The sequence below is a fragment of the Folsomia candida genome, unplaced genomic scaffold, assembly GCF_002217175.1.
Source record: "Folsomia candida strain VU population unplaced genomic scaffold, ASM221717v1 Fcan01_Sc012, whole genome shotgun sequence".
NCBI classification, from domain to species: Eukaryota; Metazoa; Arthropoda; class Collembola; order Entomobryomorpha; family Isotomidae; genus Folsomia; species Folsomia candida.
Window position 1 is genome coordinate 942,334 of NW_019091204.1, and position 13,122 is coordinate 955,455.

The following is a 13,122-nucleotide window of genomic DNA, read 5'->3' on the forward strand; positions in this document are numbered from 1 at the left end:
TACCTGAACCACAACGTGTCCTGGTGCACAGTGAGATTATTTCTTGGCGACTTTCGGCGTATTGTTCCTCGCGGATTGATATTCACCGGAAAAATTGAGATCTATCTCAAAATTGCAGAAGTTATGTTGCACGTGGACCTTGCCTTTTTTAGATCGATGGCGTTGAGTTTTGCAAGCTGAGGTTCTTTTTTGGGGGGAAATACAATTATAGATTTTGAGTTTTACTGGGTGTTTTTCGGACGATTAAAATACACTAAAATTACAGCAAAATCATGGAACAAATTTCCACAAACTGAAACAACGTATTGTCGAAGGCAAACTAACACAATTGTCGTGAGTCTTTTTTAGGTATTCCAAAAATCAAATCATGAAGGTCATGCGCCATAAAGTACGGCAATGCTGGCAAACAGTGCTTGAAAGGTTTGATTAGGATGGGGGGATTAGAATTTTTTATGAGAGCGGCATAAATAAAATGTGTAAAGGTTAAATGAGTTCGAGTGCACGAAACCTAGGAAAACTATATACACATAAAATCACATATTTAATATTTACATATTTCAATTTTAAATTGCATATTTTGGACTTAAACCGTTCATCCTCGTCATCTTCACAAGTATTTCCCCGATGAATACTAGAAATTAGAGGAGAGAGAAAGTTATATTCTTTTTTTTAGGAGTTGATGTCCACCGAGTTCTTTCATTTTCTGAGTAACACGTGGTTGTAAAAATATGTGATATTCTTGCAATATATACATGGCCTACCTGAAAACACCGATGATTCGCAGGTTATGTTTAATGACTTGCTTGGATTCAGGTAGTCATTAAATGAAGCCTGTACCTGTAACATGTTAAATTAAATGTTCCTTTTCATTGTCTGTGCATACAAAATGATTGTTACCAATTTATGATATTTAAATTGGTATTAGTACCACTATTCTCCACCGCTACAGTTATAAAAATCTTTGGGATAAAAAATGATTCACCTCATTCCACTTAGTAGACCTAAGTCCGTGGCCCCTCGAGCTACACTTGGGGCACTTCCGTGCTCGTTTTGCTTTGAATCTTGACACCTGGATATCCACGCAGGCTGGGTGATACCATTCCGAGCAATTGTCACACAGGATCATCGGCAAACTTGGTTCATAAATTCGGTTAATAAACTCTTTCTGCTCGAGGTTCTTGCAGTAAGAGTAGTATTTGCACTCATCGTCTACGTTCTTCTGAACAGGTAGTGGTATATATTGCTTTCCATGTAGTGAGAACAAATTGTAATGTAAATCCTGAAGTGTCCAATTAATGAAAGTTCTACAAATGAATTTCCTGCATATTTTGCAAAATTCGCAACTTCTGTCACACAGTTCCTACAACCCAACCCCTAAAGCTTCATTACAGATACATAGGTTGGTCTGTAGAATATGCAACCTTAGCCCAAAATCAATAGATTTTTGTTGTCATTCCTGGACTTATTTTCTACACTTACTTCTTACCCAAGTTTCTTTTCAATTCTCTCCCACACCGAATTTCGGTCTCAACCGAAAGGACATTGGATTAGATTAGATTATATTGAAGTAGGGAAAACTGTTACCTCCAGCTTAATGTCTACAGCATTTATAATTTGTTTCATTAAACAAATTGACATATGTTTATTCAACACACATCATTTCAATATTTTTATTCTCACTTCACAAATATCCAGCGTAAGACCCATGTTTTGTCTCGAGTTCCCTTGTTTAAGAATTATAATTAACTAAAAAATTTATATTGTTCAGCTGCATAGATTTAAATAAGTTATTGTTTATATAATTCGAGTTTAATTTAATAGAAATTAATTCGATATTGGCTATGTATGTATGTATTTACATAGACAATACGTATTTCCATGCATTTTAAAGAATATATATATATGCATTTTTTTCTAAATTTTTTTAAATAGTAACTTAAAATCTATACTGTTGTAATAGAAACTTAAAAAAAATATTGAATAATTGATTGGTTAATTAATTTCACTGATTGAAGTTGTTAATTTTGGGTAAATATTAATGTCTGCCTTATATGACTGAAACAGTGCCTTATTAAATATGCCTTACGATGGACTGAATGTTTGCCTTAAACATTAAATTGTGTAGCCTTACATATCTGAAAACGGCCTTATTTTCCTAATTAATATCCTCAAATACGCCCCTCATAATGATCAACTTTTGTTCACTCCAGCTCTCCACTCTGTAGTAGAAAGTACATTTATCTGTAGTTTTCTAAACAAACTTTACAATGACCGAGTTTGAAACCACAATTCTCAATATTTCTGATACGGAGTCATCAGACGAAGACAATTTACCACCAAGAAAGAAGGCCAAATTCAAAAGAAACTTCTTAGACTACTTTAAGGGTGCAATTTATGAAAACTTAACAATTGCGGAGGAAATTCTGAAGGCCGAAGGAGAGTTTCGTTTCAAATCTGCCAATCAAACCGAATGTGGCATGAAGCATTTTTATAAGTGCAAAGTATCCAGCAAGTGTTCTGCTAAGCTATATCTGCTTCTCGCTGGTATGTAAATCATTGGCAGTCAATGACCTAATGTAATCGTAAATTATATATTCTACTTTTACTCTCAATATTGTATGATATATGTATAGAAGACGGACAAGACGTAATTCGTTATCAGACCAACACTGCTCATGACCACCTACAGAAAAATAAAACAAGCGGAGTTCAAGGTCCAACGCGACAATTAATGGTCGAATTGCTTAAAAATGGCATCTCAGGTCCCTCTCAAATCCAAGCAAGTATTCGTGATTCCGGTCTTCCAATACCAAATCGAAAGCAAATTTCAAATGCCAAAGCCTACCTAAAATCAATTGAGGCCCCACGAATTGTATCATTAGGGGACCTTGAAAAACAACTATCTGCACTCCTAACAGAACCTACTAGCCAAGATCAAACAATTTTGGTAGGAAAGATCATTGACTTTGAAAAGAAAACATTCCACTTCATGCTATCTACGCCAAGATTGATGCAAGTTCTCACATTTGGAGATTGCTTACATGCTGATGGGACCTACAAATTGGTATTGGAAAATTTTCCAGTCCTTGTTCTTGGGACGTTGGACAAAAATAGAAATTTCCACCCAATTAGCATTGCTGTATCAACCGGCGAAACAGAGCAAGATTATGGCAACATTTTTAGGATTTTAGCGAGTTCATGTGGCACTAAATATGAGCCAAAAGTATTAATTGCTGATTCAGCAGAAGCAATCACAAACGGCTTCGAATCAGTTTTTGGGAGCAACTTCGTTCGAGTGTATTGTTGGTACCACGTGAGTGCAAAGATCAAGGATCGATTAAAACAAATAGAATGTCCGGAAACCAGGCGTGAATTAAAGTCTGACATAGATTTACTTCAGTTAGCAGAAGATAAACTTGATTTCGATGCGGCTGTACATTTGTTTAGGCAGAAATGGTCCGGAGTTGATGCCGTCAAAAACTTCGTTGGCTACTTTATTGGAGAATATATTGACCAAAGGTGCGGCTGGTATGAAGGAACTGCCCCAGGGTTCCCTTCCACTAATAATGGACTCGAGTCAATAAATGGACTCATCAAACGTCAGGGAACACTTCGGAAGAGGCTACCTCTTGGAGAATTCGTCAACTGTATCTCCAAGCTTCTATCTGGTTGGTCCAGTGAGAGAGACCCTCAGCTACCGGATTACAAACGATTTAGACTCGAACCAGTTATAACAATTGCGGCCATGACCGATGCCTACAATTGGTTTAAAGATACCTCTCGTCCATCAACGAGACAAAAAAAGATTAACGATACCATAATCAAGTTTTTCGTACCAGCCAAAGGAACAAGGTCACTAGATGAAAAGGACATAGCCAACTACATTCAGCTTACAGAGAAAAAGTCGTGGAGAAAGTTCGAAACATACCGGAAGACGAAAGAAAAGCTTTGGGTGATAGAGTATGATATTATAAATTGGATGCAATCCCGTTGTAATTGTCCCATGTTTAAAAAACAGCATATTTGTAAACACTTAATTGGGCTCGCTGCCAACCGCAAAGATTTTAATATTTCTGACGCCTGCAAAAATGTTCCAATTGGTATAAAACGACGCCCAGGTCGCCCCAAACAATGTAAACAAGCTCTTATCGTTGAATAATTATATATTTTTTAATTACATGTGTGATCTGGGTTCAAAGATCATGTAAATAAACAAATTTTAATATCGGGAAATTAAGGCACTTTTTTCAGTCGATTTCTATTTTTTTTCAACGTTTAAGGCAAACATTCAGTCAATCGTAAGGCATATTTAATAAGGCCTGGTTTCAGTCAAATAAGGCAGCCATTAAATACCACCCGTTAATTTTTGACAGTGAAGCAAACAATAATAATTAATTTGATTATTAATTTATTAAGTTGTTAAAGATGATTTTTATTTTGTTTCGTCCAAAAAAACATTTTTTTTACTAAATATATAAGTATTTATTAATTAATTATGAGTTTAACTACTGGCAATAAAAATTGTGCATTACAAACAAAATCTTTGATTAAATGACCCATATATGTATACATATGTATTTATGAATACATTTACTGCCCACAAATGTGCATACATAGGATGATACTTTATACATGCCGCACTTAGAAAATAAATATTTGGAATTATGTATGAATGTAAAAGGGAATATTTATCTAACAAGATATGTACTGCAAAGATTTTTAGAATCTACAGATGCTCACAATTTGAAAAATTAGCTACATACACAATTCGCATCTACAATTTTTCGCAATTTTTACACAACTTTTGTATTTTTGTATGTACATACATAGGATACCTCTCAAGCAAAATAAACTTCTTCCTTACACTCTGACTTTTTGAGAAATTATGTTTTCGTACAAGTCCTCGTCCAAAATGGTGTAACACTTTCCATTAAAAAAATATACCGGATCTTGAAAAAGGTGGATGTCAAAACCTGATTTTTGATACTCATTCTTCTTTAGCTTGTACGTTCCTTAATAAAAAATCATTAATTAATTAGTACTTAAAATTATTTAATTAAATTTCAAAATTTGATAAATAAATAAAATTATGCATGTCTCCACCTGTCATGTCCAACTCGGTTCTGATAATTCGTACAAAAAGAGGTCTCGCGTAACTTGGCAAAGATTTTATTACCCCGTCCGCTAATTTTTCCAAATTCAGAGAATTGTCAGGATCGGATATGGCCGCCATTCCGGCACGACCATCCGCCCCGGGAATTTCAACGCCAAAGACGACAGCCCCCTTTAATCCGGTAACAGTACTGATGATGCTTTCAACCTCGGTGGTAGAACAGTTCTCACCTGAATCGTATGCAATTTTTATTTAAAATTGGCGCCCGATTTACCGGGACAAGTTTGGATTTTCAAATTTGGCGGGAAATTTCATTTTACCTTTCCATCTGAACGTGTCCCCTTTTCTGTCACGAAAGTAGAAATATCCCATTTCATTTCTGACCATCATATCGCCTGAGCGAAACCAGGCGTCGCCATTTCGAAATGCGTTGAGTAAAATTTTTCCTTGTGTCGAACTCTTGTCGGCATACCTGCATTTGCATAGATTTGCATACATGAACTAGTCAAACTAAATTTGTGCAGAATAAAAAATGACAAAGCAATGGTGTAAAATTTTATATTTAACTTTGACTAAATTTTGCACAATTTTATTTAGAGTGTACTACATATTTTTTGATTGTTACTCACCCCTCGAAATCCGCGAGTGGATCTTTCTTAATGATTCTTCCGACCACTTCGCCCACCTGGTTTGTGTCACACGTAAGAATAAATCCGGTTTTCGGGTTTCTGATAGGTTCACCGGTCTCCTCGTTGACCTGGATTAAACGGATGGGTAGCAAGTTCGGCAGGTAGATCGGAGTGAAACCGACCGCTCCGATGGTGTGGTCCATGTTTGCTGAAATATAAAAAATTAGATGAGCACGCTAATGCATATTGAAATCCTTTTTCAAGGTTACAAAATTTGCATATACATGCTAAATAAATTCACAAATCGGGTACTTTGCAAACTAACGTAAATACAATGACCCAATTCATTCAGTCATCGGTAACTTTGCAAAATCTTCGCATTTTGTAAAACAATTTACTTACCAAACTTACAAATTCATGTATTTGTAAAATTTTGTAAAAGTTTAAAATGCTTCCGAAATTTTACAAGGTTACCAACGACTGTCAATTTTTTGATTTATGTTATCTTAAAGCTTCAAAAGCCATGAACATACCCATTCCGCAATTTCCTTCCGTGGAGCCATAAAATTCCTGAATTTTGACGCCGAATCGTTCCACAAAATCGCCCCAAATTTCTCCCCGTAACCCGTTTCCATACATGACGCGAACCGTGTGGTACTTATCGAGGGGTGTGGCTGGCTGGGCGAGCATGTAGCGGCACGTTTCACCGATGTACTGCGCCGCCTAAGAAATGTGAGATTAATTTAGATTTCATGAACAAGAAACAGGGTTACAAGGTACATAGATCATCACGAATTTCAATTATTTTTACACAGTGAGCACAATTTTTCAAAATTTTGGGACAAAAAATTTCATAAAAGTCATAATAAAAGTTTTGACCTGAACGATAACCACTTTTTGAAATAATAAATTTGCTTCATTCAAGAACGATTTAAGGTATGGTTGAAAACCTGGTATATTTATGAAGCCACGAAGGTATTGTCTCCGTATTAAAATTATACCGGCCCATAAAAATTTGCTACCGATACGGTAAAACTTTAAAACCGGTTTATCTATCACTCACCGTAGCTTTATACTTGACACAATCTCTCCAAAACCCTGAGGCCGAAAATTTCCCTCTGATGACCTGCGCAGGTCCGTAAATTAGCATGAGCACACTTCCCGCCAACGTTCCGGACCCATGATACAGAGGGAGGGATGTATAAATTCTGTCACTTCGCATCAACCGGGTCCCATGGAAGCATCCCGTGGCGAACAGAAAACAGCGGGAGTGTTTGATCGATGCCGCCTTTAAATATGTAAATATAACCAGGTTAATAAATAATTTGCATAAAACCCTTAACCCTTGACCTTTAGAATACCTTCGGAAGTCCTGTCGTGCCTGAGGTGAAGATAAAGAGGGCAACGTCCCCGAAACCGATCGATTCCGTGACGAGGGGCGGGCATGACGGGGAACTTGAGACGAGTTGGTCTAACCGTTCGGCAAAATGGAGGGCGGGTTGGATAGTCGAGGAGCGGGAGGAGGTTTCATTAAAACAGAACAGTTTCGGTTCTCCCGCCAAAGCGCCGGTCGTTTCCATGAGCTCCTTTAAAGCTGTTAGAAATGCGGAAACATGGTACATTTTCTTAACGGCATAACGTATTTACTTAATTTTAACACAATTTTTATAAATATTTAATTCACCCGAATGAATTTAATTAAAATATTTTACGCTGTTTTGAAATCAGTAAAAAAAATGCTTTAAAAAATTACAGGTTTTCAAAAATCGGATCAAAACCTGTAAACTTTGCATACTGACGAACATCATTCAACAAATAATGAGCGATTTTACCAATAAGTACATAAATGTCAGGTCAAGTCAAAACGTTACGAAGAATTGTTTAATTGCGAAATTTTTTACATACCATGACTTAAACTTGGACTGAAAATGACCGCTTTGCAGTGGACGGCTTCAATACAATGCTTCAATGGGGTGAGACGAAGGTTGTAATTTATCAAGGCGGCGATAATTCCAACCTGCACAATTCGTTAAAATTTCATACATAAAAATTACCACTCCTTGGAAAGTAAATTGGTCACCAAATTGTATAACGAGAATCTATATTGCGAAAATTTTCGCATTTTCTCGGAAATCGTGGGGACATCTGGGGGCATTAACATACAGGGAGAGATTTACATGCACATATTACACATTAATTACCCGTGGGGGTTCCCACTCTTCCGCGGTCACGATTGAAGCATCATGCAAATTATTCGCACATGTTTGGTAACAAATTGTATCTAAAGCATCTTGCGATAAATAAGTAAATTTGAACAATTCTCTTTTTAAGGAAGGATAGCAAATTTTCGCCAAATCGATTTTGCATATAGCACAATAATAATTAATACACATATTTTTACCCGATTAAGGCCCACCCACAGGGGAACGAATTCAGCACAGTTTTCCATGAAGATACCAACAACGTCGCCCTTCTTGTAGCCTTGGGATAAGAAATAGTTGGCGACTCGGTGGCTCAACTGCTGCACCTGAAATTAGGGAAAAAACCTTCGTAATAAGTTCCTGTCCCCCAAAAAGGAAGCTTTATACAATTCAGTTAAATTATGTATGTACTTGTTCCGCCGTCATTTGGAAATCTTCAAAATAAAGCACAGTTTTGCTCGGATCTTGTTTCACGATGGTGTCGAAAGCGGTAAAAACGGTGGAATTCTTCCCCTGAAAATGGCGCAGGTCCCGCTTCACTTTGATTAGCTGGGGCAAAGCGCTACAAGAAATAGAAAATTATAATTAGAAATCTTTCACTCAGGCTGGTTTTGGTTTCTCGGTGTTAAAGTTTGCTACAGTTTGGAGTTAAAAATAAACCCTTGCAAACGAATATAAAAAAGTAGCGTCAGAACGATCGAAATTTCCTTTAAAGTGTCACCGTATCCGACAATTATTTATTTGTGACCTTGTCCTCAAGGTCATGAGGTCAAAAATATCAGCGTCTTCAAAATTTCGGTCAAATTTCCTTTAAAATGACACCCCATATGACAATTATGTATCTTTTGACCTTTGACATCGTCGCCACGGTCAAAAGGTCAAACATTTTGACGCCATTGAATTCGTGGTGAAATTTCCTTTAAAATGAGACCCCGTATGAAACTTAAAGTTAAATTTAATTTGGACCACACCCCCTGGTGCGGTGGGGTGTGGTCCGATTGACCCCATTTTCGAACTCGACTGAAAACTAAAAATTAGAAGCACAATGGCGAAAACAGGGTTTGATTATGTTGACTCGTTCTGGGGATATCCTGTTTACGGACGGACGGACAAAACGATCACAATAAGTAGCTGACGCTACTTAACGTGAGACTCCATTAGTCACAGCCTACGTCATAACAATGACGTCACAACCCCAAAGATCAGCACATTTTTATTTATTTCTCAGCTACCAGAAGGAATTTGAAAATTCTGCCCATTGATATTATAGATAATATTGTTGTTGTCCTACTCGAAGAAGAGATTCAATATTTCAGTGGTTTTTGAAAGCTGAGGTACAAAAAGTATGTAAAAAGCATAAGACCACATGTTATATTAAATTTGTACCTCAGCAAAATTGGCTTGTAGAAATGGAAAAATTTCAAGAGGATCTCATTAATCAGCTTATTGTCTATAACTTCACTGGGCAGAATTTCGAAATTCGATTTCTAAGTCTCGATAAATTAGTTTGAAATCTATGAACATGGCTGTGTATTTATGTATGTAAAAGTATGGGAGAACTGTGAAGATTTCTGCCGTGTGGAGTTTGTCCAACTTGAAGGACGTACTGGATCGTACTGGATCCGGGATTACATTACCCGAATGAGCCGAATTATTTTATTATTTAGCATCGGTTATTTTTATTTTGACGTTCAAATTATTCAATTTCGCATGATTTCGACGCCAAACTAAAAATAACCAGTGCTAAATAATAAAATGATTCGGCTAATTCGGGTAATGTAACTCAAAGTCCAAAGCGGGATGTCAATTTCGCACAGTTTAATTTACTCTATGATTTTTTGAGACAACTACGTCTTCGAAGCTAACCTTAATAAGCCGGTCCGTAAAAAAAAGTAAGCAAATGGTATGGTAATACTTTACTACCGATTAGTATTACTTGTCAGTATCACTTTGATAGAGGCATAAAAATAAATTATATTTACATGCATTTATGAAACCCATCGTTTTGTCCGTCCGTCTGTCTGTCCGTAAGCAGGATATCTCCACAACGGGTCAACATAATCAAACCCCGTTTTCGCCATTGTGCTTCTAATTTTTAGTTCTAGGTCGAGTTAGGAACTTGGGTCAATCGGACAACACCCAACTACGCCAGGGGATGTGGTCCAAAATAAATATAACCTTAATTTTCAAATGGGGTGTCATTTTAAATGAAATTTGACCGAGATTATAGGGATGTTAATATTTTTGACCTCATGACCTTAAGGACGAGGTCAAGGGTAAAAAATATATACTTGTCAGATGCTGTCATTTTTAAGGATATTTCGATCGTTCTGACGCTACTTTTTTATATTCGTTTGTAAGGGTTTATTTTAGTGCTAAATTTTTAAGAGTGTACTTGTTATGTTGAGAATTGTGTAAACAATTTAAGAAATTTTGAAAGAACTACATATAAACAACGTCAAAATATGTAAAAATACGGCTATATAAACAATCTCTTTTTCCACTAATTTTTAATTGGTTTCCAATAATTACAGGGTATAATTTGCTGCAAATTTGTTGCAAAGATTCCTCCATGTGAAGTAGTTTTTATGCAACTAACCTCTGCACAACACGTGGAAAATGTTACTCTCTTCAACTCAAAAATTGTTGCATCATTGTGTTAATTGTTTCACCGGGTTAAAATAAACTAGTTAATATTTTTAAGCAAGTACCCAAAATCCCGCGGCAATGTTTTCCACACGCAGTAAAGATATCTCCGATTTTTAACGAGTTTCCAAATAATGTACAAAGCCGAAATTGCGATGATTAGCCCTGCCCAATTTGCAGGGATCGCGGCTGAATCAGTCACCCAAGAAATTACGTTTCCCATATTTCACCGTTTTAACTTTAATTTCAAAAACTATTTCAATTAGATACGGAAAATTATTTAAATAAAAAAATACTTAACTGACGAGACACGCAAAAATTTAATAATGTCACCCTGAGTGAAAGAGTTGGACTAAAAAAAGCTGGTCCATAATTGTGATCAATATTTACGACAAGATTGACCAAACAAATACTTAAGTAACTAAATTTATAAGAGAATTGAGAAGGAATATGTCTTTATAAATATATGTATACATGCTCAACATCTGAAGTTGCTTTATGGGACTGTTTTGTCTGTCTTTACATATTCTCGAGTATAAGTTTTAAATTTTTATCCAATCCATGCTTTTTGCAGACATACAGTAAGTTCGTAGAAATAAATTTCAAGAAAATCACTAGAAACTATTACGGCTCCAAATATCCAAAAAAAATCCGATTGAATTGAATTAAACACCGGAATTAAGACCGAAGATAAAGGAATCATTTAAACAATGAAAATGCTAATTTTCATTAACCATTCCAGCCACAAAATATTGACCATTTCCTTAGATGAACATACATATGTATGCCTATTTCGATAAGCAGCATGCCAGTTAAATATTGGTGTGCGCGATTATATGTATGTACATACATAGGAAACTTATGTCGAATATTTGTTTTAACTACTTCGTTACATGCGTTTATTCAATTTATCCTCCCACATATTAACTTCAATCAATGACAAGGATAAAATGAAATAAATGCAGGAATGAGACAAGACAGCGAAGAGATTTGGACTGAGGAGAGGTCAATTTTAGGTCAACTTAATACTCCACTCGCCTCATGATATTCCAAAGTTCATACTTAAACTTATACACAAATCGAGGCGAAGATGAGATTTTCTACAGATCGTGGGGTACATACGTCAAGGAAATCATCGATCGAGCCCTTCCAAAGGATGGGGACATATTATTATGTTATGTACTTAACATTGAAGAATATGAATTTATGAGCATCTCATTCAAATAAAATAGAGTACAAGTCTCATTCACGGTTCCCAGATGCTATGGTGTCGATATGGCAAATACCAATTGATGTAAGTAAAAAAATTAGTTAAACACTACATAAGCTCATTTGCACACATATCTATGTAATATGTACATAGGTGTTTATGCATATTTACACATACTTGATAGTAGTATAAAGTTGACACTTTAATACATACATATGTAACTTCGATTTATTTATTACGGAGGAAATCGAGTCTCAATACGTCTCCTGATTAAACGTATGTAGGTTAAATATTTCTACATTTTTGACATGTGTACATACGTTCACCTTTCTCTTTTTCTTTCTCTATCTTACTTACTTATTTAAGCTGCATTGATTAATTATACACACTGAATCAATCTCATATTCCCCGCTTTAATCTAACCCAATTTTTAGACGACTAACAGCAAAAATACATAGGTTAAAACAAGTTAATACTTACAAGGGACACTCACGACCTGTCGTTTGAGTCCATGGTACCCACTATGTTTTTTTTAATCTACTAGTACCTCAGATGAAGGATTCATTCATATTTCCGTGTTAACCTCATATTTGGCGCCATGGTGTGGCGCCAAACTTAAATATTTGCATTTTCGACCAATTTTAAATCCCCATAACTTTTGCAGTTTATGTCGGATTTTCAAAATTTTACGCTTAAAATGATCACAAAAGTTGAAATTTTTGAGAAGAAAATAAAAACACAAGATTTCTAATTTTTGAAACATTTTTATCATTTTTTCGACGAACCCCCACTTCTAAGACAATTAAGAAATTTTGCGAATTTTTTAAAAGCCATAATTTTGGAAAAAATTTCATATGATAAGAAAGCTGAACTCGTTGTCATGATTTTTGCCAAAAATTTTGAAAAACCGTCAAGGATTTCAAAAGTTATGGGGGTTTAAAAAGTAAAAACATTCAAATTTGGCGCCACGGCACGACGCCAAATATGAGTTTTACACGGAAATATGAATGAATCCTTCATCTGGGGTGCTAGTAGATTTAAAAAACATAGTTAGTACCCTGGGGAGGAATTCAATTATAATTTGCGCAAAGCGTAAGCACTGATTTTGAACCAAAATTTAGACTTACGCCGTGCGCAAATTACAATTGAATTCCTCCCCTGGACTCAAACGACAGGTCGTGAGTGTCCCTTGTTAGACGAGCATATATAAATCGAATTTCCAAATCGTAACTATTATGCCAGAAAAATTCACGCATTATATAAATAAAATATTTATTCACACTTAAGCATATTAAACGAACTTTAAATGTAAGAAAGAAAAAA

At 35.7% G+C, this 13,122-nt stretch overlaps 2 protein-coding genes across 4 annotated transcripts; one reads left to right on the forward strand and one right to left on the reverse strand.

Moving 5' to 3' along the window:
* The first annotated feature begins 2,000 nt into the window (after nucleotides 1-2,000).
* LOC118437155 lies at nucleotides 2,001-4,726 on the forward strand. Its single transcript, XM_035855989.1, has 2 exons — nucleotides 2,001-2,544; nucleotides 2,634-4,726. The coding sequence occupies exons 1-2, from the start codon at nucleotides 2,268-2,270 to the stop codon at nucleotides 4,157-4,159; spliced, it is 1,803 nt and encodes a 600-aa protein (XP_035711882.1). The 5' UTR covers nucleotides 2,001-2,267; the 3' UTR covers nucleotides 4,160-4,726.
* Nucleotides 4,547-10,965, reverse strand: LOC110855304 (long-chain fatty acid transport protein 4). Of its 3 annotated transcripts, XM_035855986.1 has the most exons (12): nucleotides 10,895-10,909; nucleotides 10,655-10,827; nucleotides 8,355-8,505; nucleotides 8,144-8,269; nucleotides 7,648-7,759; nucleotides 7,104-7,336; nucleotides 6,806-7,030; nucleotides 6,276-6,465; nucleotides 5,743-5,950; nucleotides 5,434-5,585; nucleotides 5,104-5,343; nucleotides 4,547-5,012 (listed from the first exon to the last, which is right to left on the reverse strand). In XM_035855986.1, exons 2-12 carry the CDS (start codon nucleotides 10,810-10,812, stop codon nucleotides 4,861-4,863), a joined length of 1,947 nt encoding a protein of 648 aa, XP_035711879.1. In that variant the 5' UTR covers nucleotides 10,813-10,827; nucleotides 10,895-10,909; the 3' UTR covers nucleotides 4,547-4,860. The 3 variants fall into 3 exon arrangements, with proteins under 3 accessions (XP_035711879.1, XP_021959420.2, XP_035711881.1); XM_022103728.2 differs by having other exon boundaries at nucleotides 10,655-10,965; XM_035855988.1 differs by lacking the exons at nucleotides 8,144-8,269; nucleotides 8,355-8,505; nucleotides 10,655-10,827; nucleotides 10,895-10,909 and adding an exon at nucleotides 7,944-8,137.
* Between the last annotated feature and the right edge of the window lie 2,157 nt (nucleotides 10,966-13,122).